General features: G+C 44.7%; 2 protein-coding genes across 2 annotated transcripts; one reads left to right on the plus strand and one right to left on the minus strand.

Annotated features, from left to right (window-relative positions):
- Window positions 1-10,559: 10,559 nt before the first annotated feature.
- PtA15_12A558 (uncharacterized protein) lies at window positions 10,560-12,966 on the plus strand (the record flags this gene model as incomplete). Its single annotated transcript, XM_053162179.1, has 12 exons — window positions 10,560-10,658; window positions 10,755-10,816; window positions 11,011-11,039; window positions 11,111-11,173; window positions 11,278-11,342; window positions 11,648-11,747; window positions 11,817-11,992; window positions 12,072-12,140; window positions 12,222-12,431; window positions 12,504-12,563; window positions 12,641-12,675; window positions 12,759-12,966. The coding sequence occupies 12 exons, from the start codon at window positions 10,560-10,562 to the stop codon at window positions 12,964-12,966; spliced, it is 1,176 nt and encodes a 391-aa protein (XP_053026123.1).
- A 1,238-nt stretch (window positions 12,967-14,204) lies between these two features.
- PtA15_12A559 (uncharacterized protein) lies at window positions 14,205-15,756 on the minus strand (the record flags this gene model as incomplete). Its single annotated transcript, XM_053162180.1, has 6 exons — window positions 14,205-14,219; window positions 14,320-14,492; window positions 14,579-14,765; window positions 14,848-14,904; window positions 14,992-15,085; window positions 15,173-15,756. 6 exons carry the CDS (start codon window positions 15,754-15,756, stop codon window positions 14,205-14,207), a joined length of 1,110 nt encoding a protein of 369 aa, XP_053026124.1.
- Between the last annotated feature and the right edge of the window lie 313 nt (window positions 15,757-16,069).

Raw genomic sequence — 16,069 nt, forward strand, 5'->3', positions numbered from 1 at the left:
TTTCCTGTCAAAGTATTCCTTCTGAACTTCCTTTGCTTGTCTCATGAATTCCTGTAAAGAGAGTTGTACCTCAGTCAGTTTTTCTACTAACTCATCCGCTGCTGGAACCAAAGATCCGCTTGTTATTGAATTGACTCGAGGATGAAAAGAAAACTGAGCAAAAAACGGTGAATATCCCGTTGAGGCCGAGACGGAAGTGTTGAAGACTAATTCTGCCATGGGAAGTAATTGCACCCAATCGTCTTGTTGATCAGATACGAAGTGTCAAATATAGGTCTCCATCGTTTGATTTGTCCGCTCCGTCTGCCCATCCGTTCGCGGATGCCAGGCCGTTGATGGAGCTGGTCGAATTTTTAGAAGGCGCTGAACTTCCTTCCAAAATCGAGACACAAAAATGGCACCTCTGTCCAACACTATCTTGTCTGGTAGCCCGTGATATCTGACAAAACGATCCAAAAAGGTGTAAGCAAAATCTTCCGCCATCCATGATTCTCGAGCAGGAATAAAATGAGCCCCCTTTGTATAATGATCGACGATAACCAATATTGAATCAAATGTCATTGATATCGGAAGTTTCACTACGAAATCAATACCAATTATGCTCCAAGGTCGTTTCGGAATGCTCAACGCGATCATTAACCCTACAGGCTGTTGGGTTGAGTGTTTTGCTCTTTGACATGACAGACATGATTTCGTGTATTGTATCACGTCTGCTCGCAAACCTGGCCAATTGAATGTTCGGGAAATATTCTGCAATGTTTTCAACGACCCTAAATGACCTGCAGAAGTATCATCATGAAATTCTTTTAGAATCGTTGATCTAAGGGACAAAGGAACAAATATTCTATCTTTTAACCACCAAAATCCTTGATCAAATTTCATGGGTGACTCGTCATCACTCAGATCTTCTGCCGGGGGTTCCTTTTGGTATGCTCCTTTCAAAAGATCGAATGCCCGTTTCGTGGGTTGACAGAACATATGATCCACACGAATCCGTTCGTCTACTGGGATATTTTCTTTGGTGTCATCTGCCCCTGACTGGACGATTGCTAAAACTTCTTGATCAGCTAGAATTTCCGAATCTATCAACGTTAAGGAATCCTGAGTTTTTCGGAATACTGCACGAGATAATTCCTCCTTTCCATCGTCGTTTATAAAATCCGGTCGTCTTGTGGCTGGATCTGCGGGGTTCTGTTTTCCTGGGACATGCTTAATCATGAAATGGTATGAGGATAAGGCGGAAGCCCATCGCGCTTGTCGATCAGACAAGTTCTGGTTAGTCAAAAAATAACACAGATTCACATGATCGGACATAACCACAACTGGCTCCGTGGTATCGATTAACCACGCCCTCCATTCCGCAAAAGCCGAGACTACCGCGTATAGCTCTTGATCATGTACCTGCCAAAGAGCCTCTCTAGACGTCAGTTTTCTTGAAAGGAATGATACTGGATGAAGGTGACCATCCTTATCAGGTTGACACAAAACCCCCGAAATTGCGTATTTCGAACTATCTACAAAGAGTACTCTCTGTTTCGCGAAATCGAAGTGCATCAATAACGGCGCCTTCGTGAAACAAGTTTTTAGATAAGAAAAGGAACTTCGACACTCATCCGTTTCCAGTTTTTCCGCCACTTCTACTCCTGTCTTCGTCAATTCCGTGAGCGGCGCCAAAACCTCCGAAAATCTGTGTATAAAGCAACGGTAAAAATTTGTAAATCCCAAGAACTTTCTTAAATGACAGATAGATTCTGGGTATGGCCATTGCACCACAGTATCTAATTTCGCCGGATCCATTTTTATTCCTATCGGAGAAATATCAAATCCTAAAAATGAAACCTTGTCAACGTAAAAGGAACATTTTTCTGGGGAAGCAAAGAGATGATTATCCTGAAGACGGGACAAAACCTGCTGTACGTGTTCTGTGTGCTTGGACCTGGTCTTGGAAAAAATTAAGATGTCATCAATATAAACGAAACATATGACATGAATAAATTCCCGGAGAACATGTTGAATGAAGCGCTGAAAACATGCCGGAGCATTTGCCAAACCAAAGGGCATGACCAAATACTCATACAAACCCCAGGGTGTGCGGAAGGCGGTCTTCCATTCATCACCTTCCCGCACCCTTAGTAGATTAAAAGCCGCTTTTAAATCGATTTTCGAAAAATACTTACACCCCTGCAATTGGTTCAACAATTGTCCCAAGATTGGGATGGGGTAGCTGTCTCTTACAGTCATTGAATTCAAGCCTCAATAATCCACAAAAGGACGGGGTTTCTTACCAGGAACTCTCACAAAGAAGATAGGCGCAGCGGCGCTAGAGGAAGAAACTCGGATAAAACCTTTTTTCAAATTTTCATCAACATATTCTTTCAATTGCGCTAACTCTACAACAGATAAATTGTACAGTCCACCAAAGGGGGGGACCGCTCCTTCCCGCAAATTGATGGAAATATCCATGTCTCGATGCGGAGGGAGTGTACAATTATCCTGTGGGCAAAAAACGTCAGTAAATTTTTCAAATTCAGACGGAAGGACAAAAGGAGAATCTGTTATGGAAGCAATACTATTAAGAAAGTCGACATTACCTTCAAGTCCCTCCCCAAGATCCGAAGAATCTATGACAAAGACCTGAGTCGACCCCAGAGTGAAGCGATGCCCATGCTCCACGCTTCCTGACGCCCTCCACGTTTGCCTATCCAACCATGGCAGACCAAAAATGGTGTCGACCGATCCAAGGCGAGTTATGCCAAAGGTACTGTTGAATTGTACCGGTCTGTTGTCGATTGCCGAAAGAGTGATCCGTCCTGCCCAATCATGAGTAACCGTGCCACCCACGCCTGGTTGACCATCAAACCCTACACACTGAATCGCCGTTTTGCGCTTTCGAGAGGGGAGCCTGTTTTCCTGGATGAAACGATCGCTAATGAAGTTCGCCATTGACCCTGTATCCACCAAAACCGACGCTATGACCGACTCATTTGCCGAAGTCCGAAAGGAGACCGGAATCAGAATTCTGCCCGCTTTTGAAACGTCCAATCGAACCCTAACCGTCGCCACCGGGATAATCTCGCTCTTGTCTTCAGGTTCATCAAAACCAACGGGATCGTTCGGGATTGCCGAGGGGACAGAAGGGATTGGATGAACATTGGGATCGGCCGGAATTACTGTCTTGGCCCAGTTCCAACTGGGGTGTTGAGGGATTTGTGGCGGACTTGGAGGACCGTCGGGATAGAGTGGAAGACGTCAAACACTGCTCTCGCCCGGTGGTTGAATGCCAAACAAGACCTCCGCGACTTGCCGAGGGACCGCATTTTGGTATTGTTCCACGAATTTCTTGCGAGCAGCACCCGAAACCCCCATGTTGGGGCAATTATAAGCGTTGATATGGTCCGGGGGGCTGGTACGCTGTAAGCAACGAAAACAGACTCTCTGAGCCATGCAAACAGTCCGGAATAAAGCCTCAAACTTCTGCTCCGGGGTTTTTGGCGCTCTGAAAGTTGATGCCGCATCGATATCCATCGCGTCCGGAGACCTGACTGGGGTCGAAGTATTAGAGTGCTGATAAAAATGGGTAGCCGGATGGTGAACCGGGTACGAGGAGGATTGAGAGTGTTTCCCTTTCTTCTTCTGCTTTCGTCTCAACAGATTTTCCAACTGGACCGCCGCACTAAGAGCCAGACTCATCTTGGTGGCTAGATTGGGCGTCGTCAACCATGCTTCCGACATCGCTTGATCAACAATATCATCATTCAGTCCCTCCACATACTTGTCAATCATCGCCCTCTCCGAATCCACCACCAGATGACACAAAGATTGGTAGTGAGCATTATACTCCGCGACCGTTCGATTTCCCTGGACACATTCTTCCAGAGCCCTCTTCGCCGTATCCGCCGCGAATTTGTCGCCAAACGAAGCCACCAGACCCTTCTCAAAAGATTTTACCGTCTGAAGCATTGGATGGAGGAAGGGAAGTCGATCCAAATCGGCGTAGGGATCCGACACATTTTGAGCTCAAGCATTGGTCAAAATGAGGGAATTGTACCAATTTTCGGCCGGGCTGGGGTCACGATTTGAGTCTGTCGGTTTGTAACCAAAATGCCGAGAGATCCAGACAATCATTCTGGCCTGGGACAAAAAAACGCTTCCCAAGGATAAAGGAAATCACGAATTAGCTGTAAGAAACGAGCCAAATGCCTGGGATATCCAGAAAACCATAAGTCTGTGATTTTTGGGGGCTCCAAGTATACCCTCCTCGACTCCTGTCCCTCGACCGTCTCAATTGGATGATTGTTCGACGGGAAAGGCATTGGCCGTCCTTGCTGTGGGTTCCCGCCTGCCAATCGAAAGGTCTCACCCGGGTGCAGCTGTGGTACCGGTGCCTCCGCATTTGGAACAAAAGCAAAGCAAGCAAAATTTGGGGTGTCCGCAAAAGTGGTGGAAACTGGGTCGAACTGAACCGGAGGCGGAGGGGGATGTTGACAAAGGTTGGTATCCTTCATGATGGAGATGAGCTGCTCCAATCCGGACGCCATACGTCCCACTTGCTGATCCAATTTGTCCAAGCGCTGGGACTGGGCCTCCATCGAAAGGTTTTCCGCAGGAGTTTGACTGTGATCTGAATGAGTTTGTTCGTTGGGGTCCATCCTGTCTGACGAGAGCTGTGTGTGCGAAGAGGGAGTGATTTGCAAAGAGGCGGTACAATTGTGAGCGGAAACAGAATCAATGTATGAGCGTAATCAAACACCTAAGAGATCAGTTTCAGAGGAAAGCTCCTGGGCCTGAGATCGAATTTTTGCGTGAAGAGTCCGAGATCGATTCAAAGATTGATTGTTAGGACGATGTCGAGCAATTCGCGAGAGGGGTGAAGCGACACGCGTCGGAGAGAGAGTTGGCGGGGGTAAAGGGAAATGTGGTGGAATTTGTCGATTGAACTCGGGAGGGTGAGAACTCAAATCGTCTTGTTCCAAAGAAATAGTGTGAGTTTGACGGAGAGGGGAGGGAAATCGGGGGAGATTTTGACGGATGGGGGAAGAATTGGGAGAGAACCAAGGCTGAGAACTGCTAGTTGACCGAGGCGTGGAGGATCCCGACTGATCAGATTCCTCCTCCGGGAGATTTGCCAACGAATATGACGGAATTTTGAAATGATTACGAAATGCTAAACAAAAACTGTCGTGAAACTTTACGCTACTATGATGATGAACTATGCAAGAACTGAGAACTGCTTGCTTATACTCATGTACTTATGAGTGTAAATGATGAGAGACTTATAATGTAAAGAACACACCAAACTTTATGGCTCCTTGGACGAAACTTAAACTTTTGGACGAAACTTTAAGAATTTTTCTTTTACTATATGAGGATAAACAAAGATAACAAAATAAGTCTCTTGAGGGAAAAGAAAAACAACATAGCAATTCATCGTATTTATAAGGAATGTAAATATTTTTACGGACTTACTTCGCGCACTGCGAAAAGCTCTTCGCGCACTGTGCAGTGCGCGAAGTTTGCAAACACTTCGCGCACTGCGCGTGAAGGGCGCAACTTTTTCAAATTATTTTTTGACCAATCAATAGAAAAGCCTATTATTGTCCTCTGTGAATTTATTTGGAGTTTTTTGAAGCTTCCTTGTATGCTTAAAAATCCCACCAATAAAAAAAACAAGTACAGCCATTTGGGGACCTGGAATTCATATTCCCACCAGTCAAAAAATCCAAATAATTTAGTGAATAATGATACATATGAATTCAAACTTTTTAGAATTTTTTGGCCACTTTGTGCAAGAATAAGGCTTTCAAAAATTAGGAAAGTTCACCACTTACTGGCACATTTTGGCATATCTTGAGAAACAGTTACTGGTTTTTGAAAGCCTTGTCCTTGTACAAAGTGGCCAAAAAGTTCTAAAACTTTTAAATACATGTTTAATATGATTCAATAAATTAATTGGATTTTTTGGCCTGTGGGAATATGAATTCCAGGTCCCCAAATGGCTGTACTTGCTTTTTTTATTGGTGGGATTTTTAAGCATACAAGGAAGCTTCAAAAAACTCCAAATAAATTCACAGAGGACAATAATAAGCTTGTCTATTGATCGGTCAAAAAATAATTTGAAAAAGTTGCGCCCTTCACGCGCAGTGCGCGAAGTGTTTGCAAACTTTGCGCACTGCACAGTGCGCGAAGAGCTTTTCGCAGTGCGCGAAGTAAGTCCGTATTTTTAATGAGAGAATTTCTAAACATCGCTTGTCACATTGTTACAACAACCATAAAGTAACCCATCAATGATCCGTAATGATAGAAAAAAAAGATCCGTATGAATCTCAACTCATAACCAGAGAATTTACATAGAATTTACAATTTGATTTTAATCTGTATTTATTTTTTTTGTTTCGTATTTTATATATTTTTTTTTGTTTTTTTCTGACCTGAGTTTGACACAATAGCCTCGCCAAGCATCACTATTGACTTCAATCACGTGGTACTTCACTTCGATTCTGGCCTGGTTGGACTAATAATTCACGGTAGGTTTTCCATTTATCTAGTTAACTTATTTTTGCTTGTTGACCATTCTGTACTGTACTGCTTTCTAGATGTCAGGATCGAACATCATGCGTCTGACGCACAAGGAGCGCAAAGCCAACACCATCATCAAGCCTGAAGTCCGACAGCTTATCCGTGAAAACGTTATTGGAGATGGAATGAAGGTCGTTGATGCCATGAAGACCTTCAAAGTATCCCGACGCCAAATACAGCGCATCATCGCTAGAGAGCTCTAAATCGATCAAACTCGAGTTTCTCCCTCCGTACTCCCCATTCCTCAATCCAATTGAGTACAGTTTCCACTCAATCAAAAACTATGTCCAATCCAAGGAGCCGCCTAATCGAGCGGCATTGGTTTTGGAAATCAAAAAAGGAATCGATGAATCAATCACAAAATTTCTTTTCTCACTGTCAGCGCCTTTACCGCCCCTGTGCAGAATTCCAAGTGATCACTGGGCCAATCTTGAGTGGCCCAGCTGCATAGTTTTTTTTTAAATTCTGCATCTTCATTCGAAGCGACCCTCCTTCGGAGGGTTGCTTCGCGACAGCGCTTGCGCGCCTCCGATTGAGGGACTTAGATAAGTTCGCGGAGTCCGACAGGCTGCACTCCAAGGTTTTTTGGAGTGCGCTTCTGCGCACCCCAGCACTCCAGTGAAAATAATTCACTCCAAAAACCACATCTTTTTGGAGTGAACTCTTTTCACTCCAAGAAATGCTGGAGTGCACACCTTTTTTGGTGTGCCCGGGGTAATTTTTCGGTGTGCAAAAAGGCAGACCCTCATTCAAAAGACAACTTAGTTACAGATAGCTACGCTATGGATGTTTCTCTCAAATCATATTAGCTCCTATTAGCTCCCCAAAGGGGTAGGGATGTGGTTCTGGATTGCTTGATGACTGGTTCATGTCAACTTGGCGCAACCCCATCGCGGCCGGCTTGAAGAAGTGGCATGTCCCTCAAGAGTCCTGATCAAGTGGTTTGGATTGTGCGGGGTGGGGTTAGCGGATGGTTTTCGCTCTTCAATCGTTCGATTTTTCGAAGCTCCTAATTAAAGAATCTCCGCAATTCACGCATCGCCCTTCGGCGGTCTCCTACTAGTCAATCTGGGTTTCAATCATGACCACATCCTAAGGAATACCCTTGAACTAGAGAGACATCTCAAAATTCATTCACTGGTACATAGACCCTCCTTTTCTTACCCCTCGAGCCATCCATCCCCTTTGTTACCTCGGGGACGGGGGGAGATATCTCTTGTCCGTTGGGTCACATTTTCCCATATTCCAAACTCTATTCTCGAATCAATTCTTTTACAGTTGCGAGGGGCATATTACTGTACGGCCTCGCCCGCAAAATCAGATCTGAGACGCGGGCCGAATTAAGCCCATGCATATGGGCTTAATATAACATGTAAATGATAGTTTTGGGCCTTTTGGAGGCTGTAGATTCTAGTTCTATCCGGGCTAAGGTTTCTGACCAGCCAGTTTTTTTTTTTGTTGGCCCCTACATTACGAACCCAATGCTAAGTACATGCCATAAACCCATAATTATGGGTTTATAGCCTGTAACTCCATGACTATGGATCTCATAAACCCATAGCCATGGGGTCCAAGCCTGTCCGAGCACTCATCAGCCCATAGCTACAGAGTCCGAGTGCCCTCTTCACCTCTCAGCACCCTTCACACAATTTTGATCCACACGCGGCTGTCGCTGACTGCTTCTCTTTGAGACTCAAGACCATCCAAGAGGTTGTTCATTCAGAAAATCAGTCTCAGATCCTGCCAAATTAGGCTGAATCTCCTGTTTTTTTTTCCTCCCAGATCCCAAAATTCCGAACCGGGGACCCCCGGGGGTTTAATCTGTACAGTACAGTTGCGAGGGGCATATTACTGTACAGAGTAAACCCCCGGGGGTCCCCGGTTCGGAATTTTTGGATCTGGGAGGAAAAAAAACCCGGGAGATTCAGCCTAATTTGGCAGGATCTGACAATGAATTTCTGAATGAAAGACCTCTGGGATGGTCTTGAGTCCCAAGGAGAAGCAGCCAGTGATGCCCATGTGTGGATCAAACAGAACCTTGGCAGATCATCCTTGAAGACATATGTACCCGGGCAAGAACAGAAGCAACTGTGCCAAGAGTAAAAGTGGCGGGCTGCAGGTTGGAAAACCCATCCGCTGATGATTGATCTTTGAACGTGGTTGTCTCGCGCCATCAAGCTTGTTATGCACCTCTCCTATGTTCAAATTGTGTGAAGGGTGATGAGAGGATTCTGAAGAGGGCACTTGGACTCTGTAGCATTCTGAAGAGGGCACTCGGACTCTGTAGCTATGGGCTGATGAGTGCTCGGACCCCATGGCTATGGGTTTATGAGCTCCATAGTCATGGAATTACAGCTTATAAAGCCATAATTATGGGCTTATGGCATGTACTTAACAGCTGGTTCGTAATGTAGGGGCCAAAAAAAAAAAAAAAAAAACTGGCTGGTCAGAAACCTTAGCCCAGATAGAACTAGAATCTACAGCCTCCAAAAGGCCCAAAAATATCATTTACATGTTGTAGTAAGCCCATATGCATGGGCTTAATTTGGCCCGCGTCTCAGATTTGATTTTGCGGGCGAGGTCGTACAGTAATATGCCCCTCGCAACTGTAATATGCCCCTCGCAACTGTAGTTCAGCCCCCGGCGATTGGTAATCGGCGACGGAAGCAGAAATTTCAAAATCTGGAATTCCAGAAGCCCTGCACATCCCACCCATCCCCCCAAATTGCGCATAGGGAGGATTTCAGTCGAGTACATGGGAATGTCCAAGAAGAACCTATCAAACCCCTGGCTGAGCAAGAAATCAAGGAGATGTCCTGGATGTGCATGGGAATATGACACTGGTTTGAACACTGACTTGAAGCTTGATGTCCAGATTCTACAAGAGTCCAGACTGCAGTAGAGGGACCTCAGGGCTCTGTCGAGCAGCTTGAACACCCGCTTCCACGCGTCAAGCCTGAGCAGCTCACTTCTGCCGCCCGATTCCCAGAATACAAACTTGAATCCATACGCTGTTCTTCCTGTCTATGTAAGTAAGCAGCCGAGAGCATAATGATGATTCATCGGCATGGTAGTGTCGGAGAGTGAGCTTGAAGCTGCTTGAAGCAACTGGAGTAAGAAGCCAACCAGTCATGTATGATGTTCGCAGTTATTTGACACTCACTACGCGAAGACTCAGCAGCATCTACTATACGTACTGTTCATGAATGCATGCAAATTTAGGCTTAGTAGAGCGCTATTAACAGCGGCGATCAAGGCAAGATACATAACCTTTCTAAAGCTTTCTAAATTGCAAAGAAAACAGCAGCACTAGCGTGCATATGACAGGTTGGGTCAAGGACTTAAGCTGGAGGCTCATTTGTAAAGTTTGCGTCATGTGGCAGGTAGGTCAGCCGCCGCCGGGAGCCGGGGAGCCCTCGTTCATATCCGACTTGAGCGCTCCAACCTATTTACATATTTAGGCACTTCAACATACAATTAAGGGGATACTTCTTTCTGGCGAGGTTGATACTCTTCAATCCCAGAATGGTATTGTAAGCCCAAGTCGAACTCACGACTCCACACGGGTGCCTCAAGTAGATATCAACAGCGTATGCATATGCTGATGCTGATTATATGTATAATCCAGTATAAACTGACACAGCAGTGCATCTTTGAAAGCTGCAAGGAAGCGAAGCTCAGTTAAAGAGTCAAGTTGCAAATCCACCACTTACACGTACAAATAAAACATACTAGCCCACCTTACAAGCAGGTTCCAAAGCACCGGTCACACCCAAACAAAAATAGCACAAACAAAATCACCTGCTCGCCGATCTCATGAATGAAACACATTATCTGAGCTTATCAGGAGTTTCTGCGTCTTTATAACTCAGGTCACCGATCATCCACAACTACCCTGATTTGCCCAAAAACTTCTCGCAGGCACCTTTACACACCGAGCACCCATCAGCGGTACATATTATACGCACCCGGTGATTCCAACCATGGACGACGAGATGCGCTTAATCAACTTCATCAGTGATATCCCACAAGATGTAAATCCTTATGAAGCAACGATCAAATATCTTGAAGATGCTACAACGGTGAGTGCCTCTGGCCTTGATCTATCCGATCTGATCTGGCGAGCTACGCGTTCGCACCTCAAGAGATGGTATTCTGACTGCTTGATGCTCCGGCAGCCTCCAACGCTACCACATTGGGCGCGTCTGACTTTGAGATTTTTTATAGGTTGCTATGCTCTGTAAGTCTCAAGAAGATCCATAGCATTCATATTCACATGCAATGTACCCATGTTCATATGCACATGATATGTCCAACTGAGCTTCCTGTGCTCGTAGAGAAACTGATTTTATAACGGGCTGCTGTTGTGGAAAATTTAAATAAAAGAATGTGGCTCCAAAGCTTTTATTTGTTGTATGTTCGTTTTAAAACCAGGACGTTTAGGGTGATCACTGTGACGCGTCGTAAGTCAGATCATTGAAGGTTATCACATTTCCAAATCCAATTTAGTGACTCCAGAATCACAATCCTTCAGTTGGCCTTTGGAGAGTTGATGTCCCCAACATGTCTGGCTTGGCTTATTTTCTTTATCCGCCGCGTAAGTAACGGGAAACAACCTTCCCTTCAAATTGCATACGCCATGGGCCCACAGCTTCGCGTTTTTCCCACTGACTGACGGATGGACCGAATTCCGGTTTATAGTGGTTATCGCAGATTTGACATTGCAGCAAAAGATTGATGAAGGAGAATTAGACTTGACAAATAAGGTACCTCTGCTTGCCTGTAAATTCCTGGTCGTTCTAACAGCATCTTGGTAAGTTGATAGTACACATGAAGACCAAAGTGACTCATAATTCGCTCTGATTGCTCACCCATTATGTCTTTGTTTCTTCTTTTTTTGCGCTTTTTTATTTCCTCGTTTTTCTTTGAATCCATCGAAGGGGTTAGCAATCATCTTTTTTCAAATACCACACACCAATTAAGTCGATGGCTCAATCTTGGCCCATTTGTTTCCACAGCTTTCATTTGGGTTTGCGCTTGTCAATGCCTGTCTAATTATTGGGATGATCAGTGGCCAGAAGCCTCGAGGCATGGTCGAACGATTCCACTGCCACGTTATGTGGTGATTACAATGAATACCTTATTCGTCTGTGTGCTAACTTGGATCATACGTATGTTTAAGCACACGCTTTTCCATTTCTATCACTATACGGCTAATGCACACTGTCTCCACAATCCAGCCTGCGTTATTATTTTAACGACTCAATCTAACGAAGAATACAAGATCATAAGACGCATCCTCGGTGAAATTCTTGCAGTGCTAAAAGACTACAGCTCTAAATTTGATCCGAACACAGATCAATCGTCTAGGCTCATAGCTGCATTACTTCCAGCTAGGGAGATGTTATTACATGAGGTTGGCCGCGGGATAACTTACTCTGGATTCACGATTTTGAAAACCAGATAAAAGCTGATGTTATGTACCACGATAACAGAGAAACATGGCCCGGTACTTGCGCATCGCTCTGATAATTGGTTTGTCGAACTTGATATTGCTGTGTCTGGTGAGCTCAAAGCCCGCCAATCTGCTGACCCCATGGTAAAAACTGAACTTGCGCATGACTAATGGGAATCTAACTGTATAGTTGTATGCACCTTTGTTGAAGAATTCCATTGGAGCAATTCAACGACGCACAGAAGAGTGCACATTCGCGGTGGCAATATCTCCCTTTGATCAAACAGGGCAATTTGCACACATCAAACATCGAGTTAGGCAGGAGTATTGGACATCCTTTATCCATGGACTGGCAGTTTACATGACCGCCCTGGCACTGGTACCAATATTGATCTGGCAAGTAAGTGGCAAATTTTGCTTAGAATATTCGATATCCACCATCCACCGATGCTTACTGCCGGTAACACTCCAGGTGTCTTTTCCCGGTCCAGCATATATGCGCAGCCGGACTTGGCTCACAGTGACGCAGATCGTAAGTGGATGGATCAACATTTTCAAGACCAGATTTGTTGCTGGTAGCTTCCTTCTCACAGCCTAACCCTTCTTCAGGGAATGCATGGCCCGTTTGCAATCAGTGGCAATGCGTAAGTCTATGCTGAAAGCCTCCATGTAGTTTCCAGACCACAACAAAGCATCTCAACCTTTGATTTTCTCCACTCCCATACAGCATTGAGCTTTTGTTAAACCTACAGGCTAGAAGGCTGCTAGATCTGTATCGCATTCAACAAAATGCTTCCCGCGCAATCTCACGAAATGGCACAAGCCAGTTACATCTTCAAGTCAGTTCAACTGACAGTGCCGGTGTCACAGATACTGCCCAGCGAGATCCGTTATCCTTGGACGACAAGCACATGGAGCTAGAGGTTAACAAATAAATCGATGATTCGGGCCACACAACCAGAGCGAGCCAGAGTACCAGTTCTGTTGACGTCTACCGCCCCCGACCAGATTTTTCTTTTCTTTTGAAGACGAAACCGGGAAAGCCCGTTTCTCAAGCGTGACCTGGCCCTTGAGAGTATTCTAAAACAATTTATAGTGGTGGTAGAGGGCATATACCTCTCGGCCATAAAGTTTTATTGATCCTCACCAGCGAGCAAAAGATGGTGATAATTTGTGTCATAGCCTTTCCGCGAATGGAAATAAACTCGTATCTTTGACCTCAAGCCTCTTGTAACAATCATCTATTGCAAAAACCTTTTTTGTAAAATTAACGTTGGAATTGTGGACAGTGGATGAGTAGATAAATAGAGATAGACACAGTAAATTAAAATGCGCAAACAAATGATACTTTTTCTTATTTTAGTGTTTCACACAGGTTTCACTTGACTTACCACTTTATCACGCTTGATTATACCCAGCGCTAGGCTAAGCTGCAATTGAAGATGTGTAATATTTACTTCCGAACTATGGAGAATGCTTGATTATCAATCATCTCGAGATACCTATGGTATTCTAATCAAAGGTAATTGTTTGAGGTTCGACGACTAGGAAAATCCAGGTTTTTTTACAATTAGGCGGGTGCCAGTGCTGACAGTGGTTAAATCTGACGACCAAACCACCTCCATCACCGCGATCAATACTTCGCCAGTCCATTTCGAGTGCATTTATCGTATCACAAAGGTTTTCAAATGTGAGGGAAGCTGGGGTCTGGGGCATTTTATCGAAGTCTTGAAAACACCGAAATAGTCTGTCTGTGCTGCTCTACCCTAGCCCCACTATCAAAACGTATCTCCATAAGACGGTCCGTGGCATCTCTCACGCGCCGAACTCAACCCTGGTATAAATGTAACGAGTCACAAGTACAAACTGGCAACCAGCTTGCCCCAGTTTTTTTTATAATACAAGCCAAAATCTGCGCGTCTTCTGTCGTTTAATCCGGCGGATATGAACAGCTAGGTTATCAAAGTCAAATTGATTTTGTTTTTCGGAGGGGTGATTAATACAGCGCGACGTATCCTCAAGAGGAATGATATGAACCAAGAAATTAAACCGAATATTTCGAAATAAACATTTGTGTCTTTATGAAAGACAATTCATACTAATTGGTTATGAACAAATAGAAGTGGTTGAGCCTTGGACTGTTTTAGTGAAGTAAAACGCTGTGGTGACCAGATTAGTGCCATTTTCCCTAAGCCATCAAAAAAAAAAAAAAGAACGAAGCGATTCAATGTTAGGATGAAATTGAGTTTTTTTTGTGGATGGTAAAAAGGGCGAAAACTTTGACCAACGCTCTTCCTTTTAGAGGTAGTAGGTTGCTCATCTACCCGATTAGGAATCACACTTCTCTTAATTCCATAAAGATCGATGGCATCTTTCCAATCTTGCATGGTGAGTTCTAAAATGATTTGGGTTTTTGTGAATCCTTCTTGAATCATATCAGCACCAGCGGGCTCGGTGGAATCTGGAGTGAAGATAGAGAGAGAACTTGTTTCAGTCAATGTGTGATTGGTAAGGTCAGCATTCCAACCATAAGAAAATTCAACTGACAAACAATAGGAAATTCTCGTTCAACTTCATCATCGTCGTAAGTTTCGATAGCCGCTTTACCGTCTCGTATCAGAAAGCTCAGGCAAAACAGATTTTCAACTGATTGGGAAAACGAATCAGGGTTGATAAAAAACTGGAACAGGTTCATCCCATCGGGGGCGCCTTCGGTTGTCAAGAGGTCACTGATCTAAGCCAACATCCAAAAAATGGACGTAAGTGTGTCATTGGAGCGCTAGGGTTGCGGCGAACTAACTCCGAATACAATTTACCTTCTTGATTAATGCAGACATTTCGGCTTGTGATCGTTCGATATCGTTGTTGTCAATCTAAAAACCAATCGAAAACAAAAAAATATCGGAGGGTCAAAATTTTTTCACGGGACTCTCAGCACGATGGGATAAAAGTGGGAATACAAGTTCGGGTTCCTTCCGGTCAGATTCGTGTTTTTCGAGTTTGGGGCGTTGTGAAAATTTTCTTGTTTTTTGCTGGATCTCCAGGGGACCGTACCTATGATCATAAGGAGCAGTTTGTGAACCGGCATCAGAATCTCAGTCTTTCGGTATCATGTCGGTTCGACCGCAAAGATAATCTCACATGAAATCCATCACAGGGGCGCGACGAGAGAAGCGCATGAGCCTCTTTCCAACTTTGAACCAATCGATACCATCGGCCACTCCCTCATCTTCCTCGCTTGAATTTCCGGCGTGATCGATCATTGGAGCTTTTGCTGTCATCACTTTTCGAAATCTGAGCACGAATTCATCAGGGTCGATCGCATTAACATCGATCTTGAACAGTTTCGATTTTTTGAGCGCAGTCTCCGATAGGAATCTCAATGCACGTGAGTCAATTGTTGCTTCCGCTGGTGCTCGTACGTGTGATTTGAAGTTATTGTCCAATCCGAGTACCTGTTTGTTGAACTCCTCGGCGGTGATGACTGTTGCGTTATCCTTCATCGAGCTCGCTGTCTCTTCATAACTTCGTAGGACTTTCCGGGCTCCTCTGACTTGCTCCTTATTTTGGTTGGGGTTGTAGACGTCGTTAGTTCCAGCGATGATTTCGGCTTGGGTTTGTTTGATGATTGCATCGTGATCAGTCTGATCCTCGGCGACCGATATGGGCTCTGAGTGCTCCCTCTCCTGCTGCTCCCTGTGTCTCATTTGATCGATTCGACTCATTCTTCTTTTCGTGGGTCTGTGAGCTTTCGTTGTCTTCGGGTTTTTCGTGTGGTTTTGGTCGAACTTAACTACATAAGTCCCTCGAGACTTCGGGCCCCCGGGGGGTGGCTGAACTCGCGAAGCGAGCCTCGGTCAGGTACTACAGTGACCCCGCCATGTAAGCATACACGTTGTAAGCATAATTCGCTGTAAGCATAGGATTTCCGTCCACCATTTTTGGTTACCGCAAATTTGATGCCTTTTATGCATAATGCATAATGCATAAAAAATTGGGGGGAGAAAACAGAAATATGCTTATATAGGACTGGGAAAA

This window comes from Puccinia triticina, chromosome 12A (genome assembly GCF_026914185.1).
Source record: "Puccinia triticina chromosome 12A, complete sequence".
Lineage (NCBI taxonomy): Eukaryota > Fungi > Basidiomycota > Pucciniomycetes > Pucciniales > Pucciniaceae > Puccinia > Puccinia triticina.